At 33.9% G+C, this 18,531-nt stretch overlaps 1 protein-coding gene across 2 annotated transcripts; it reads right to left on the minus strand.

Annotated features, from left to right (window-relative positions):
* Nucleotides 1-3,657: 3,657 nt before the first annotated feature.
* Nucleotides 3,658-18,291, minus strand: LOC122051073. 2 transcript variants are annotated; one of them, XM_042612012.1, is made up of 7 exons: nucleotides 17,355-18,291; nucleotides 10,104-10,159; nucleotides 7,649-7,758; nucleotides 7,343-7,502; nucleotides 7,125-7,217; nucleotides 4,706-4,837; nucleotides 3,658-4,047 (listed from the first exon to the last, which is right to left on the minus strand). In XM_042612012.1, the coding sequence occupies exons 1-7, from the start codon at nucleotides 18,274-18,276 to the stop codon at nucleotides 4,018-4,020; spliced, it is 1,503 nt and encodes a 500-aa protein (XP_042467946.1). In that variant the 5' UTR covers nucleotides 18,277-18,291; the 3' UTR covers nucleotides 3,658-4,017. The 2 variants fall into 2 exon arrangements, with proteins under 2 accessions (XP_042467946.1, XP_042467945.1); XM_042612011.1 differs by having other exon boundaries at nucleotides 7,343-7,514.
* Nucleotides 18,292-18,531: the final 240 nt, after the last annotated feature.

An 18,531-nucleotide genomic window follows, 5' to 3' on the forward strand; every position in this document is an offset into this window, starting at 1 on the left:
TAATAAAATTCTTTATCATATAAAATTAAGATTTAATTAATTTCGAATAGAAAGGAATAGAAAAAATTATTTGAAAAAAGTTAGACAATTTTAAGCACCCAACATTAAAGAAAATAAAAATTAGAAAATACATGAAAATTTAACCTAAGTATAATTTTTGAACCCAATATAGATTCCTATGTACTGGATTAATTAGAAATTTTCTTGGTATATCTTTTTTTATTATTTTTCTGATTTGACCCTTATAGAATCTATAATACCAATTTGTCCCTTGATAGTTCTTAAAATTTTGAAATTGATTCTTTTCAAGTTTTTCTATTTGATCCCTTAATTTTTCATTTTCAATTTTTACCTTGTTTAAATATTTTAATCGACAAGATTTTGCTAAAGTTATTTTTAATTCTACATTTTTATTTTTAAAATTTTCATTTTTGATTTTTAATTTATATGAATTTTTTGAAAGCATTTTTATAAACTTATATAATTTATCAGGAGGTAGAGATTGTATCTGACTTACCTTGTTGATCTCGTTATCTGATGCTCCCCTTGTATTATTACTTTCGTCTAAAGTGGCTCCCCATTTGTTGATGCTCTCGATGCTCATTTTGAATGAGCTCACTTCGTCGTCTTCTTAGAGACTTGCCATCAGTGCAAGTCCGGTGTAGGCTTTGATTTCCGATTCTGATGATGACGTTTCATTTCATGTCATCTTTAGATTTTTGTGCTTCGTCCTGGTCAGTCTTTTGTTCATTTCCTTGTTCTTCAGTTTTGGCCAGTGGTCCTTTATATGCCCTTCTTCTTAACAGTATAACATCTCATCTTTCGTTTGCTTTGTGAATGTTTCTTAGCCTGTGACTTGTTAAATTTGTTAGTTTTAAAGAATTTACCAAATTTTCTTACCATAAATGCAACCTCGTCTTCATCAAGCGATGTGTCTGAATCTGGTTTGCCTTTCTGGTTAGCTTTTGGTGCTACATTTTGGGTTGTCTTTTCTTCTTTATTCTTTAGGCCTGCACATCTTGATTCGTGAAGTTCAAAAGTAGAAAATAAATTTTCTAAGGTACTAACCTCGAGGTCCTTAGAAATGTAGAACGAGTCGACTGTTGATAAGAATCACATTGGTCAAATGTCTACATTTATGTTAAATGTAGTTGTCCATTTAATTTATATTGTAGATAACATGGTGTGTGGTGTCACATAGAAAATCATGTTATCAGTTCCTTATAAATTATAAATAGTAGCTCACAGCCAAGATGGATTGGGACAAACCATTAGAATGGTTGTAGTGTAATTTAGTATTAGTTTATCTTGACTATAAAATTACACTATTACACTATGAGTGTATTAAGCAGGACCATCTGAGGTTGTTCTTTTATACTGACTGCATAAAAGAACAGGACCTCTATTATTATGGAAGTATGTGCTCTTAATCCCGATATAATAACAAGAACATATACTTAGTATTTATTTCTTTAATTTATCAATGGGTGAGATTTATTCAGTTGGATCAATATGCCCGATAAGTTGGGAAATAATATTATTTATATGGTGTGTTGTTGATTATAGAAAGAAATTGTGTCCTAGTAATCTAGGTTGATGATGCCCCCATGAGAAGCTCATAAGAATTGTCATGTAAACTCTGCAGGTGGACCTAGTCCGGTATGACAATGAAGTTGAGTGGTACTACTCTTGGAGCTAGATGTTAATTAAGTGAGTGTCAGTAGCTCATTTGATTAATGGACATTCGATATCTTAAACACAGGGAGATTAACACACTCATAATAAGAAGGAGCTCATAATGTAATATGGGATTGGTGCGGTAGTTCAATAATAACTCTTTAGTGGTATGAGTTATTATTGATGAACTTGAGTTGGGTGTTCGGGGCGAACACGGGAAGCTCAAACTCATCGGAGACCAAAACCAATTTCTCCTCTCGGCCCCTGTTATAGCCTCTATAAATCCTTGTATCCACCAAATTCATTTCTTATCCAAGTAATGGGCCGGACACATCCTTGCTTGGAGCAAGGGGACCAGCGAAGCATCAACTTGGAGTCCAAGAGGTGGTCGGCCAAACCATGCTTGGTGTCCAAGCATGGGGTCGGCCACACCACTAAGATTAAAGGTAGATTTTATTTTGTTAAAAATTTTCCTTTTGTAGCCATTCATGAAGGGATTTAAAAGAGAAATTTTAATTTTAAAATTTCCTTTTATAGTCATGTTTTAAAAGAGAGTTTTAAAATTTTAAATTTTTTTCCTTTTGTAGCTATCTACAAAAGATTAAAAAGATATTTTAATTTTATTAAAATCCTTCTTTATTTGTAGATATCTATAATTTTTAAAAGAGAAATTTTAATTTTTGATAAAACTTTCTTTTTTTGTAACCATGATTTAAAAAGAGAAGTTTTAATTAATCTTTCCTTTTTTTTAGTTGTCTACATGTTTTAAAAGAGAGAGATTCATTTTTAAAATTTTCCTTTATTGCCATGTACAATAGGAAATTTAAAAAGATAGAGATTTTAATTGTTTTAAATCTTTCCTTTTTTTTGTTTTTGTGTGGTCGACCATGTATTGTTTAAGAGAGAGTTTTAATTTTTTATTTTAAAATTTTCCTTTTTAGTCATTAGCAAGGATTAAAAGGAAGTTTTAATTTTGTTTTAAAACTTTCATTTTTTGCCTTAAGCAAGGATTATAAAAGAGAGGGAGAGTGAGCCTTCATGAAAACATAACCTTAGTCTCCTCTCTTGATTCTTGTGTGGTCGGCCCTTGCTTCTTCCCTTGCTCCTTATTTTCGTTCTCTCAAGGCCGGCGGCACATCAAGAAGTTCCTTTTCCTTGATGGTCGTCTACTTGGAAGAGAAGAAGAAGAAAAAGAAAGTTTCCTATTTTGGCATCCCTTGGTGGCTCGAGAATCTTGGAGGAGAAGAAGTGATTCGGATGAATTCTATCTTGGTAGATCGTTGCCCACACAACGTCCAAGACGAGGAGAGGAATATAACAGAAGATCAAGAAGTCTTTAGCTATAAAGAAAGGTATAACTAACTAATTGTTTCCGCTTCAAATTAATTAGTTAGTTTTCTTTATATAGATTCTGAAATACCAACACAAGAGGCTAAAGATTTTATATTTCGATTTCATGCTATCGATTTTGTATTTCAATTTTGTGTTTCGATCTTGTGTTTCTATTGTGATCTATGTAGTTAAACCTAAGGTTACTATAAGAAATTAAATATCTAATTTCTTTGAAAGGCTGATCCCATAACCAAGAAGGCCTAGTGTCTCGTCGTGTTTAACCTAGAAGTCAATCTTTGAAATAGATATTTAATCAACTTCTGTAATATGCTTTAACTTAGAAAAATCATATCGATTAAATTTGGAGTAAAAATGTTAAATATCATTTCCAATCTAAGTTTAACTTTTGAAAAACAACTTGAATTAATAATATTAAATATCGTTTGCAATCCAAGTTTAACTTCAATAGAGCACATGGATAGCTAGGTTAAGTTCTGTACTTGTACAAATTTTTATACCGGAGAAATAGAACGGAATCTAAATATAACAACCAACACGGAGTTCAAGATTGAAGCCGAACAAAATAATCTACAAAAGTAACAAAACAAGATGGAAAGATATCATTCAATCAGGAATAAGTCCAAGTTCTGCAAATAAAAGGTTTTAATAATTAGAGATTGCGTATGATACATCAAATGGATCCTATAATCATCTTCGATGTATAAATATTCAAAAAAGAAATCAAGACGACGTCCGCGTTCGGATTCCCCAGTCACTATATGTTACATTGTAAACCTGTGTCATGTCTTTGACTATCAAGTCTTCCAGCACGAGTAGATTTTAAAAAAATAATAAAAAATAAATAAAAAAAAAAATCGGAGCAGCAATATACAATTACTTATCGCATAATTTACGCATATTCATATTTCATCTCAATTTGGATGTGCTGTATCAAAATTTTGATCAACATTATCCAAGAAATGCTGCAAAAATCTTCCGGGGAAAAGCTTAAGCCTCGGGTTCGGAAGGCAAATGCTCCTGAAATGATGGGTGAACAGATTAGAAATATGCTGGAACACTTGCAAATAAGCGCAATAGTTCCAGAGGCTAACTAATAAGCATAATCCATCCACGTTACTAATTTGCTTCAAAATCTGTACAATTTTTATTTTTCACTATTATACAAACTCGTCACAAACATATCCCATCAGTTTGAGTTACTAATGCAGCATGAAAATGTCCGAAAACAAAATAGATAAGCAAGCACCAAACTAATCTCAAACTCTCACGAAGATGGGTAAAATCATAAATCAAGGATAATGAAGATTACATAGAATCTAGCCCCTTTCTACAAACATCAGTTTGTCTAAATAAATGCCTTATTTCTAAAAATCATAACAAACTGTTGAAAATTCAAAACAGCCTTTAAAAATTAAACAAACTTGTAAAAAATATATTTTTTCCCTAATTTATCCTCAAATCTTCAACTGTGTAAATTACAGATCAATATTTAGGATATATGTGAAAAAAGCCTTAAGACTAAAGTATATTTATCTTAGCCTTTTCATCAAAGATGAGCATGGAGAAATAAATGTATCCTCTCATGTCATGAGGATTAAGCCTCATAAATTCCACAGCAGTAGCACCAATTTTTTTTCATGTTTTAAGGTGATATTAAACAGAGAGGTATGCTTACCAAAGATAGAGCTTCCATTATAGATCTGTAACTATCAGCAACACAAACTTTTTTATACAGACTAAATAAGTGCTTCCTTTGTTCAGTGCTCAAGTGTCTTCTGAGACCGCTACCTACCATCTCCATTTCTGCCTGCAATTATTTATATAATTATTGCAAGGTCAGGAATAAAAGAAATTATGAACCTCACAAGAAAGTCATGATGATAATGTCAAATATCCATCAAACGTTCAAACATGAAGTAATTGATCTATATACGAGTGAATCAATTTATAAATTTCACAGTAGTTTTCTAGTAACTTCACATAGGAAATTAAATTTTCATGATTCAGATCTATATTCACCACCAGTTTCAACAGGGGAACCCTACTGTTATACTTGTCTTCCCCCAGAAAAATACTTAGCAATAACTAAACCAACACCTACTATTAGGGAAACAAGAAGACAGAATACTACAACAAAATTTATTCCACATTCACTTCTTTGCAACTGTCCCTCTCACTGTGTACTTACATGAATATAGTTAAAATAATTGGAATTGTCAGATGAAAAGGCAATTGTAGAACGGCCAATACCCAAGATACAATTAAAAATCTTCATGAACCTTTTACTGCAGAGCTTGTATGAATATCAGATCTTGCTTGTTTTTGTTAACATCTGTAATTCTTCACTCTATCTAAAACTCATGTCTGATTACAGTGAACTATGCATGAATAAAGCATTTGGTAGAACATACTTTTTCTTTAATCTATGTTAATCATCAATTTTTATTTGATTTATCTGTTATAATTGGTTTTATACAAAAAAATCTCATCATTTCGATCAATCAACCAGCCAGTGCTAGTTATAGCATCTATAATCAATAAGCATTTCCTTACTAATATTGAAAAGAACATACAAGGGAAGCCTAGGATAGTATTTATCTCAGTAAAATTAAAATTTCATTTATGTATTGTTTAATCAAATGTGAAAAGTAGCAATCTACTGCAATAAAACAACCATACAATAACAACAACCCAGCTTTATCCCACTAGGTGGTGTCGGCATTCTTTTACGTCATGGAATTCTATCTCCTATTATATCATTATTTATACTTAAATAAATTTTATCTTATTTTATTATTGCTAACCAAGTCTTTTTTGGTCTATCTCTCCCTCGTTTGATATGTGTGTTTGTCATAGTTTTATATCACTTAACTGGAGCATTTATTGGTGTCTAAAGTACATGTCATCTGAAATGTAAATAAATACTATCACAACAAAGCAACAAACACTGAACAAAAGAACGAAATGGCACAAGAGTTTAAACCAATGAAATGCACACTACTCAAAAAAAGCAAAAATGATAAAAATAAAGATCATGAAAAAATGACCAACAACCAAACAAAAAAGTTCCAGCATCTTGTGAAAAAGTGACAGGGAATTGTTCTTTTATAGAATAGAACACATCATGATCAGATCTGTGTAGAAAATTTAATGATATATATGATAGTATATGTAATTTAAAGCCATAGAGCCTCAATTGAGAACATAATGTAAAAACTTTGGCAGGATATATACGTTGGACACTGGAAAGAGCTGCAACTTCACATTGCAGATATATTTCATATGGTTTACTTCTATGTTATATGCTCACTTATATATAGTTTTTTTCAGCAAGTTGTTAACCATCCTTACACTAAAATGGAACAGAACAAAGATCCTGTAGTAAAGATGTCCATAACTGTCCGCTGCCAACATATCACAAAAAACTAAGACAATGTGTATAAAAGTGATTAACCATCATTAGTGTTAACATGGCACGGGATATATAAGATTGTTTCTAAGTTATATTATGATTTATGAAGCCACAAATCTGAAGAAAGATCATGAGTGCATACCCTTCATCCTGATATGTCAACATGGACACATCTGATCTCAAGTAGTAAAGTAAGGGTTTTGTAAAGGTCTCCTTCTGATTTATTTTGTCTTGACATGAAGTGAGTAATGTAGTCAATGCTGCGACCTTCAAGGCTAAAATATGTATATCTGAACTAATGCAATGATTGCAATTTGACAGTAATTGCAGCCACTTTCAGAGTATTCATACACAGCCTTGTAATTTAACAAAAATCTCTCTTTGTGCTATTTGACATTCATATACAAAGGCAAATTTAGTATAAGTTTGATAGGTTCCTGTATGTTATCTCCACCAGAATTTAGTACATTGCTTAGAGGCATAGGATCGATTAACCACTGATGAAGATGAAAGAAATATATAACATCATAGGTAATTAGTTATTCATTTAGAACAAGAAATTGAAATATTAAAAAGAACAACATAAAGTCAGAGAATGAGTGACAAGTAGTTTATACTACCTTGAGGAAATAAGGAAAGAACAAACTGAAAATGGATGGAAAATAGACAAGCGCCAGCTTACCGAGTTCTCCTCTGGTGGAAATGCCAGGTGGATAAGACAAAGCTTTGACAGTTCCTCCAGTGCTTCAGATCGCTTTCCTTGAACTTCCAATGCCTAAATCATACAGATTCAATATTACAAAGCTGAATCTAAAGAGGCATGAGATATCATGTGTACGCTAAATGGCCATAAAATATGCTCTATGAATACAAATGTAACACTAAAAACAGAGAACTCACCCAACATTGCAAAAAACATGAACGTGTGCGAGCTGCAACAGCTGCACTTACAAGTGTAGCAGCACGTGAATTGGTAAGTCCAATATTATCAGCAAGTCCAGCAATGAATTGTCTTGCATCCTCGTCACCAACTTGAGGTTTCTCACTTGGTATTATTGCTCTATATTGTTTTCTATATAGGAAATCAAAGTCTCAGATATCTAAAGATGAAATCTGATAAATGATCACCTGGAAAAGATCTTCCCACAAAAAATAGTAAAAGAATTATTATCAGCAAACTAACACTGATAAGCCATCACAAATTACCTGCTGCAACAATTTAAAACAAAGTCTACTGATGCCCGATAAAAAGAATCCCGTGCATTAGCTGTTTCAAATGAGACCTTCACACCAGATACCTTGCATAGCTCACGAAGCTGCATCAAAGAAGGAATCCATAACTCTTCCAGCAGATAGGTCAAGCAGCAATATGCACATTCTATGCTTCAAAGTTTATGACAATGAATGCTTCTGTCTAACCAGGAGACATCCTTTTGCATAGCAGTTTTCAATCTTATTTTTATTTTGCAACAACATTCTGATAGCTGTCTTTAAGAAGAATATATATACTTTGAGGGAACAAATAAACTGTGTTTTTACCCTCTGAGAAAGTTACGTTACATTTTGCCAACATGAGCTTACGGCTGCACCTGACCACTCCATTACCCACTAGGGCTATCCTAATTTACCAGATTGCTCATAACCCAAATAACGCTTATCTATTCTATTAGCTATTAAGGCCATGAGAATTATCTTCTTCCTCTCCCCATAATCTCATTCATCGACACCGAAGCACTTATGCTACAGAGATCCTTCTCATTTTTGTTCATCTCCCACAACCCTCTTGATATCTCCTAGTTTCAGGTCCGGATTATTCCCATTATCAATCTTCGAAGATATTAATAAAGAAATGACACACCAAGTTTTAAAATACTGGTGTATCAGATCAGCTCAACTGTGTCAACATGGTGCAGTGGTGTTAGAAAGGAGGAAGAAGGATGTCGCATACCAGCTATCTGTACAAGAATATCACTTGCAGAGATGTTTCTTGTTGGTCTCAGCATCAGACCTTCCCCATGCTTCCCACTGAGATAACCTTCACATATCATGGCATGAGATAGCATGCCCAACATGGTGGTGTTCCATGTCCCTCATGATGGCATTGGTTCACAATGATACATCAAGCCTACATCAGCTGAGACGAAACCATGATCGGTACCAAGCAATTGACTATCATCAAGGAATGAGACCTGCAACAAGGTTGGAACACCTGTTCCTCCACTAGAGGTGCTTGCCAAATACCTATAAATCAAAATTTTCCAAGATCACAGTCATGGTGAGGGACTGCATTAACACCATCTACTCAGCATTCACAGACTGATACAATGTCAACTGCACATTTGCCAGCAAATAACTAATAGCTCTACTAGTAGCATGGCCTACTTAGCCTGGATTCAAGGATAGTAGATCAAACTCTTGGAATGGAAGCACAATAAGGGTGCAGGGAGATGAGAGTGACAGCAGCAGGTCTTATAATGGCATTGGCCAATATGTTTTTTTCTACAACTTTTCATGACTACCCCTGAAACTATAAACCTGAGCTAATTCCCATATATATTGAGACCAAGTCTTGCTTGACCCTTCAAAATATGCATCTTCCCACTGACCAGTAGAGAAAATCTACCCTGGTCAGAGAAACGTGACAATGATTGGAACTGCTTTAGCAGCATACCATGGATCATAAATTGGGGAACAAGAAAGAAAGCAAACAACTGCAATCTTACAAATTCTCATATAAAACTTACAGGCTAATAAAAGGAAAGGAGGAAGATTATGCGATCACGATGAAAGAAGAGGCTTCTCTGACACGATGGTGGAGCATACTGGTTTCAAGGTTCTTGAGGTGCCCAACTCAAATTAAATGTAGGACTGAGCGTGCTAAGTGAAGTGGTGGCAATCAACAAGGTTGGAGTTTTTTATATGGAGGATGAAAGCGCCTCAGGGAGCAAGAGCATGAATGTCACTGAGAGAGATCACAAAGGAGAGGAACTTGCTTAGAATAGCCCATGGATATTAGAAAGTAGCAAAAAGATCGAAGAGTGAGGACAAGGATGAATGGAAATCACCTTTTTGTCCTTCTTTCAGTATATACTCATCTAGGGGTGTTCAGGTCAGGTTGGGCAGATAACTTCTGATGCAAAGATAAATGACCATCACGTTTAAACTCTTTTGCTCAAAGTAGAATAGTTGGAAGGTATATAATCAGTCTTTCATAAAGCTGCTAAAATTAATCCAATAGACGATGAGAACCCAACAACGGCTTAGAAGCATAGTAAATTGTGAAAATCCAGTGGACACAACATTTTCAAAATTCTGAAATTATATATTTAAATTGCAAGATTGGCTACTAATACTATTATAAGAACTCGCAAGAAAACACAACATTTCTCTGTTCATAAATTTATTATCTAATGATACTTGGTCAATACATATACTTTTCTTTCAATTAAATTGCAAAGAACAGATGTGGAGGTTACAATTTCTGACCTTGTTAATTCTAGAGCAGTTTTATATAAAAGAAAAAAAAGATGTACTTTAAATGAAAACCAAAGATACTTGCACTTAAGATGCCACTGATTCATTAAGAGCAAGTATGTTAAACACTACAGAGGAAAGTCAACACCATATAATACAAATCTTAAATAGGTCTAAGAACACTAACTTGGATCATATCATCATATCTATAGTCCTTCCCGCTCATTCTATAATCCATTATATCTGACAAAAATAAATGTTCGTTGATTTAGGAATAGCATAAGAAAAACTTGAACCAACACATTTCCAGGATAGAATAAGGATTTACCTACAAAAAAAGATAAAAGATAAGTAAATACCTTACTAAAAGTCAGATCTATGTAAGTACATGTCATCAAATTTCATAACATATTTGAAAGGAAATATCCTAGGATATAACAACAAAAATGAATATACACAAACTAATGGAAATCACAATATCTTGAGTGGGAATAACTCATGATGAAATAGAACATTTTTTTGAAGTCAAGATAATCAAATACATACTGCTAAACCCCAAAATTATTGAAGGATCAGTTCAGAAATTCCCAAGTTATAATTTTAGAGATTAAACAGATCAAATGGAAGTAAAAGAAGCTCATGTATGTTGATCAAAAACTGAATGCAAAATCTCAAAGAATGATCAATTTGTCCACTCAATATAATTTCAAACTGTAAGATATAATAACCAGTATAAAACAAACTGTTGTAAAATTCACTTTATTAAAATTTGCTAATTCTTGTTAGCAAATATAGTTCAGTCCACATGGGATATTATCTGATTAGTGCACTATATATGGATTTAATCACGCTATTTCCTACTGATTAGTACCATTTTATTTTTTTGGTATCAAAGCATGCTCAATATCTTATGATTAATAGGGAAAATCATAAAATTTCTATGGGAAAAAAAAAGTTAAATTAAGGCTTTGTGTCTGTTTTCGATCCTATGAGCCACTGGTTTAATGTTGTTAAGGGGGAAAAAATTAGGTTTTGAACCCTAGATAGCCCTCTCTACTTTAAATATTATTGATGAATAGGGGATATTGCATGTACCCCTTTCTCCTTGCGTATTTTCACATATCACCCTAACAACCCCTCAAGCTCATTCGAATATTCAAAAGAGATCACTACTCAAAAATATAATCAATTGATATATTTGCAAAATTACACACAAACAAAGTAGAATTAAACTGGTTTGAGGTTCGCAAAATGATGCATGTGGTGAGAGGAGGATTAATCCTACTTGAGGTCGATAGAATGATTTGTGCAAAGAGAGGATAGACAAAGTTTAAGATGCACGTGGAATGAGACACACAAAGAAATGACTAATTTGGCTTGAGAAGAGTATTAAGCTAGAGATTCATGAAAGTGCACACACAAAGAGAGTAAAGGAGTACAAATCCGTTTTGAGATCCATAGAATGATGCACATGGAGAGAGGAGAAATCCAAGTTAAGGTCTTTGCAAAATGATGCATGTAGAGGAAGGAGAAATCCAACTTAGCTTTGTAAAATGGTGAACATAGATAAAGCTCAGACAAGGAGGATTGATGACTAGACTACAACAAATGCATGCATGGAGGGTCATGTTGGTCCCGCATGAATAGAGGAGGGTCATATTTGCATTTTGTCATGCAAGGAAGAAAGAGTACAAATCCGTTTTGAGATCCATAGAATGATGCACATGGAGAGAGGAGAAATCCAAGTTAAGGTCTTTGCAAAATGATGCATGTAGAGGAAGGAGAAATCCAACTTAGCTTTGTAAAATGGTGAACATAGATAAAGCTCAGACAAGGAGGATTGATGACTAGACTACAACAAATGCATGCATGGAGGGTCATGTTGGTCCCGCATGAATAGAGGAGGGTCATATTTGCATTTTGTCATGCAAGGAAGAAAGTCACATTGGCTTCGCATTGCATAGGAAATGGTTGTGCCAACCTCACATTATGCAGGGAAGAGAGTTGCATTGGCCTCACATCACATAGGGAAGAGAAACACGTCAACCTCAAGTTTTACGAGGCAGAGGGTCGTTTTCGCCTGGTTGTATAGGGAAGAGTGACTTGTTAGCCTTAAATTGCACAGGGAAAAGGGAGGGCTGCGTCAACCTTTAGCTAAGAGCCAACTGGGATAAAGCAAGGTTCAGTGTTGCTAGTCAAGAATTCATCCTAGAGAAGGGTTCATGCAAACAAAGGGAAGAGTAGAGAGACAAAGGTGAACTAGCTTACATGCAAATGCTTGACAAAAAAAGTACGATGGGTTACATGAGAGAGAAGGAGGCGACTCTAGTACTATGTTTAGGGAAAAATTCAATTTCCTCTCTATAATATTCATGAATAATATTACACATAACCCTTGCCCCTCATATATTTTCACTTACCTCCCAAACAAATGCAGTAGCTATGCCTCATGCCTCTCACTTATCTCGCACATCTCAAACTTTCTTCCTCCATGCAACTATTGAAGGTATAGATCTTGATTTACACACTATGTAATCACATTACACCATATAGGGTTTGAAGATCAACAATAAACTCACCTACGGTGCAAACACCGAAATTCATGGTCACGTATAAATAACCAAAATTGAGGCAAGCAAAGGTGTAATGTAACATAAGTCATGGGTGAAAATGGAATTTTTTTAATTCGTAAATCTTCCTCCGTCCTCCCATTTACTTCAAGATTGAAGTAGTTTTAAGTTTATAATTCCATAATAGTTTTGCATTTATCTTGTTGTCCTTAGTTACCTGACTTTAGGAAATTTGTTATTTTCTTTATTTAACATCTCTTGTTTTCCTTGAAGTTGACACTAGAGTTTTTATTTCCTTGTTTTGCTAACAAATTATTAATTCCTTTTCGCACCACATTTTGCCTCATTTATGTAGATGTTTATTAAACAATTTGATCAATTCTCTTTATTGATTGCAATACCAAAGATAGATTCTACTTTCTATCTTTCAATTTCTTTTAATTTTGTTTATCATAAGTATTTGTCACAAAAAAGTTCGTCACTCCCATTAAAAAATGGTTCTTCAATTTTGATTGAGGAAACTTCAGGTGGAAAAAATATGAAGCACAATAAATCACTACAAACTCCGCTCATGACTAATACTCTGTCATGGCCGATAAAGGAATGATGCGTTAGGTTGTCAACCAACGTTAAAATATAAGCAATGTCATGTATGAGTTCATCACACTATTGTACTAATACTAAGTTGTTCCGAACACCTTGTAAGGTCCAACCACAACATCATGACAATGACCACTACATCTCTATGAGAACTTAAGTATAGTATTCAATATGCAAAAATTCTCACACTCTATGTTTAAGACTGAGTCCATTCATTGATCATTTGTCTTAGTTTAATGGTGGTTGGCAACCTAATGCAACCCTCCTCCTTTATCCGGACTTGGGACCGGTCATGGCGGGCTCGTCATGGGCGAAGTCATATTTAAGGATGAGTATTTGGTTAAAATTGAACTGAACCATTAAACGAAACCAAACAAATCAAATTTTTTCAAACTAACTAAACCGACCGAATTTTTAAATAAAAACCAAACAAACCGAACCAATAAAATATCGGTTAATTCGATCAAAAATGGAAGTAACTGAATTTTTCTAATTAGAACTAATATTCATCATAAATCACAATAATGCTTAAACCGAATTCATCATAACCAATTTTTTTACATGTTCGTTTTATATTTTGGTTTATTCAGTTTGACCAAATAAGAAATTTTAAAACCAAACTTGAATGAACTAACCGAATAAACCAATTTAAAAAAAAACGAGATTCTGAAATAATTGAACCGAATTTAAAAATTTGATCAATTCGGTCGGTTTGTTCGATTTAACCGAACTTTTGCTCACCCCTACCTATGTTGGATAAGAATAGGCATTATACAAATATTTGTTGTCTCAAATTTGGAATATGGAATGTAAGACCGATTATTGATAAAACAATAAAGGTAGTAGATACGATGATAAGGAAAAATAATTACTATTTTATATTTAATTGGTAGGAGAGAAGACAAATATGATAGAGAACTCATATTTTAAGTTATGATACACAAGAAAGAAAAGAGTAAAAAGAGAAATAGAATAGCGATTATAGTAGATAATTCGTTAAAAGACGAATTAGTAAGAGTAATTAGAAAGAGACATAGGATTACAACTCTCAAGATAGTGGTAGCAAAAGAAACTATTAATGTAATTAATATGTATGCACCTCAAGTGAGATTAGATGAAGAAACCAAATATAGACTTTGTGAAGACCTAGATGAGATAATAGGAGGAGATATAAATTGACACATAGGAATAAGATATAAGGAATATTATAGGATGCATAGAGGCTCTAGTTTTGGAATAAGAAATGAAGAAGGACAAATAATATTCGATTTCGCAATAGCATATAAACTTATAACAACTAATACATTTTTTAAGAAGAAAAAACATTTGATTACATTCAAAAGTAAGAACAATAAGTCATAAATCAACTTTCTTATTGTAGGAAAAGAAATGGAAAAATTTGTAAAGATTGCAAGATTACTAGAGAAATTTTAACCACCCAATTTAGATTAGTGATGCTAGTATGCGCCTCAATCATAGTATCCATAAAAGGAAAATGTGCATAACTCCTAGGATCAAGAGGAGAAGGGTGGAAGTTAAAGGATGCAAAGTAAAATATCTTTAGGAGAGGATAGAAACACAAGTATTAGGAGAAATGTATGGTAACTCAAATACTACATGGTACATCATATTTGAAAATAGTGACCAAGAGCATACTCACTGAGTCAAGAGAACAAGCACCACTAAATAAAAAATCTTGATGGTGAAATGAGAAAATACAAGAGAAACTAAGGGAAAAAAAGAGGTGTTCATAAGTTAGTGTACACCTAAAAGCACAAAACAAACTTGAAAATGTATGTGGTAACCAAGAAAAGTTTAAGAAAGTAGTAAGTGAAGCAAAGAATGAAGCTTTCGAATGTATCGACAGCTTGATATAAAGAAGTGGAAAGAGATATCTATAGAATAGCTAAAGAAAGAGATAGAAAAATAAGGGAGCTTATCTAAGATGTATTAAAGATGAATCCAATAGGATAATAGTGAAGGATTAGAAAATAAAAAAGCTTCATCACCTTTTTAATGAAGTTGTAGGTGACCAACTGAACTTATGAAATTTAAGTAAAAAATTTAAAATTTTTATTGGATAATTCAAATTTCAAAAGTAGAAGAAGCGTTAAATGGAATGAAAAATGAAAAAAAATGATTAGATCGGATGGAATTACCTAGGAAAGCATGATATTGAATAGCTTATAAAGTTATTTAGCCTAATATTGAAAACAAAGAAAATGTTATTGAAAACAAAGAAAATGTGTGATCAGTGAAGAGTAAGTATGTTAGTCCCCTATATAAAAACAAAAAAGATGTACAAAATTGTGTGAATTATAGGGACATTAAACTAATAGGGTCACACTACAAAACTTTAGGAAAGTGTGATAGAAAAATAATTACAGAAGAAGACTAAGGTGACCGAAAATCTAATAAAGTGTGATAGAAAAATAATTACGAAAGAAGATTAAGGTGACCGAAAATCAATTAGATTTATGCTTAAAAGGTCAAAGATAAAAGCTATGCATCTTATCAGATAATTGATTAAAGAGTACTAGTAAAAGAAGTAAGGCTACACATGATATTTATTGACTAAGAAAAGCTTATGACATAGTCCGAAAGAAATTATATAGAGAATTATATGAGAATGTAATGACATGAGTGAAGACTCCAAGTGGATTAACCAAAGCGTATCTTACAAAAATAGGGTTACATCAAGAATTAACTCTACATTCATATCTTTTTACACTAATTATGGATGAACTTACTAGACACATCCAAGACACGTTGTCATGGTGTATATTGTTTGCAAATGACATTGTTTTGGTCAATGAGACACGTGGTGAGTTAATGCTAAATATATTGGAAGTTAAAGGTTTTAGATTTAATAAAGTAAAGACAGAATATATAAAATTTAAATTTAGTAGTAGAAGACATAGAAAGACAATTGTTAAGATAGGAGGCGATAAATTATCTATTGCTGAAATTTTTAAGTATCTAAGATTGTTTTTACAAAATGATGGAAGGATTCATAAAGATGTTTTACATAGGATACAAGTAGGATAGTTGAAATAGAGGAAGGCATCAAGTGTTTTTTTTGTGATCATAAGATACCTCTAAAGCTTAAAGGGAAGTCTTACAAAACAATAATTAAAACTGTTATGTTAGATGGAGTTCAATGTTGGACTATAAAGTCAACATATGAAATATGAGAGTTGCAGAGATATGGATATTAACATAGATGTGTGAAGATACGAGGATGGACAGATAAAAAATGAGAACATTAGAGAGAAAATCAAGATTATACCTATTGCGGGTAACCTTCAAGAAACACATTTAAGATAATATGAACATTTACCTAGGCGACTTATAAATGTGATGTAAGACCATGACAAATACGTACATTAATTAAAAAATAAAGAAACCAAGGAAGACTAGGTTAACAATGATAAAATAGGATAAATTTCATTTAAATATAAATGAGGATATAGTAGGATCGAGTCTAATAGCATAGGAAGATCTCTATAGCCGACCCACTTGGTGGGATGGGATAAAGGCTTGGTGGTGGTGGTTGTTGTTGCTTCACAAAAAATTACTTACAATTTCTTTAAGTTACCTTAGCTGAATTAAAGAATTAGTAAAAACATATCACCCAAGTGAATTTACTTATTATTTGACCAAGCTAAGCACTAATTGATCCCTTCTTAACTAAATCATTTCTATACTAACTAGAGATTAAGATCATCCCTGATAATTAATAAGATCAACAAGTTGTCATTATACATGTATCTATGATAAATCAACAATCTATTACCTGTGTCACAACATCTCTTTAGTTACATCTTTATGTTCAATAGTATGATACAAACTCTTCCAGTATTTTTCCTCAATGAATTATGTACACAAGCGAAATTATTATACTCATAATTGACCATAAACAATATGAATTCTAATTTCCGACTACCTGGTGTCAGCTATATTCATCTTATTCTGTTATTGAGCTCTAAAAAACTTCATTGCAAGCAATGCCCAAGTCATTCATATATCTTCAGTTATATTAGATAGAGTTTTTTAATGTCAATACACAAATTTAAGACTCAAAGAACATGATGATCATATCACAACATTTTTTTAGCATAAGCCCCAGCACGACCATCACACATTGATTAAACAAACCTTGAATATTCATATATTCGGGTATTAATTTGAATTATATATATTAAGCAACCAAACACCGAGCTATAGGTAATTATTTAAATGTTTGGCCAAAGTACAAAATCACTTACCTCGAACGAGCCTATCAATTTCTCTCTGATAGTCTTGCTTGCTTGTGCTAATCACAGGAGGAGGAACTGGATCTGGCCACCAGTTGGGCAGCTTTTCTTGCTTCATTGTCCAAGTTCTGGCCTCATTATCCGATGTTTGTAGTTCATACCCTCTCACAGTTGAAAGAGGATTCGCTGAAACCCTAAAACTCTTCGTGTTCCTATTACCCCTCCTCAGCCGCCTTCCCACCACTACTTCCTTCCCTCCTAGGCTCCGATCCCTCCTAATCACCTCTGAACCTATCAATCTCCATCCCGACCGGAATCCGTACCTCAGCCAAAGAACAGTCCTGGCAACTAAAACTGCAACGAAGCTCCAGAGGAGCAGGTTTGCGACAAAGACAATCGACGATTGACGGCAGGAGAAGACGACGCGGTTGCGCGCGCTGTCCACTCTAACCGAAGTCTGGAGGTCGTGGAAGGCATCGCTGCCGTCGGAGAGGAAACCGCGGACGGACGCCTCCGAGGAGCGTAGGAAGCGCGTACCTGCAGCTAAGACACGCGCTGCAATGACCTCAGCGTCAATTGTGAGGTCAAGGTTGCGGCCAGTGGAGGTTTTGGGTTCTGTGGACCAGCGATGGCGGCGACCGAAGAGGGAGGAGGAGATAGTGAGGAGAGGAGCCGTGCGGAGGCGGCGTATACTGTGACAAGGGAGGAGCACTGGGGAAGTGACGGCGATCATTGGCGTTTGGATGGAGGCGATGGGAGGAAGAGCAGAGCAGCGGGGGATGGGGATGCATTTCAAAGGGCACGGATTTGCGGAACGGAAGAGCAAGGAATATGGGAAACGGTATCGCATTCGACACGCGTTTCCTGGGCGATCCATGGAGACGTTGTCAGCATAAAAGTCCTGGGCTCTTCGCACAATTGAAAATTTGATCATTACGTAGCGAGGTAAAAAACAAGTATTTTCCGTCGGTTGAAATTAGGGATCGTAATGGTCGGGTTTAAATCCGACGTCATATTAAATTTGTTTTATTTGGGACGGATTTAAATATGGTTAGATGGGTTATAAGATCGGTCTAAAGTTATTGAACGGGTGGTTAGAGGCGGGTTAGATACAAAACATAATTATAATATATATATATATATATATATATATATATATATATATATATATATATTATAATTATGTTTT

This window comes from Zingiber officinale, chromosome 3A (genome assembly GCF_018446385.1).
Source record: "Zingiber officinale cultivar Zhangliang chromosome 3A, Zo_v1.1, whole genome shotgun sequence".
Classification (NCBI taxonomy): domain Eukaryota; kingdom Viridiplantae; phylum Streptophyta; class Magnoliopsida; order Zingiberales; family Zingiberaceae; genus Zingiber; species Zingiber officinale.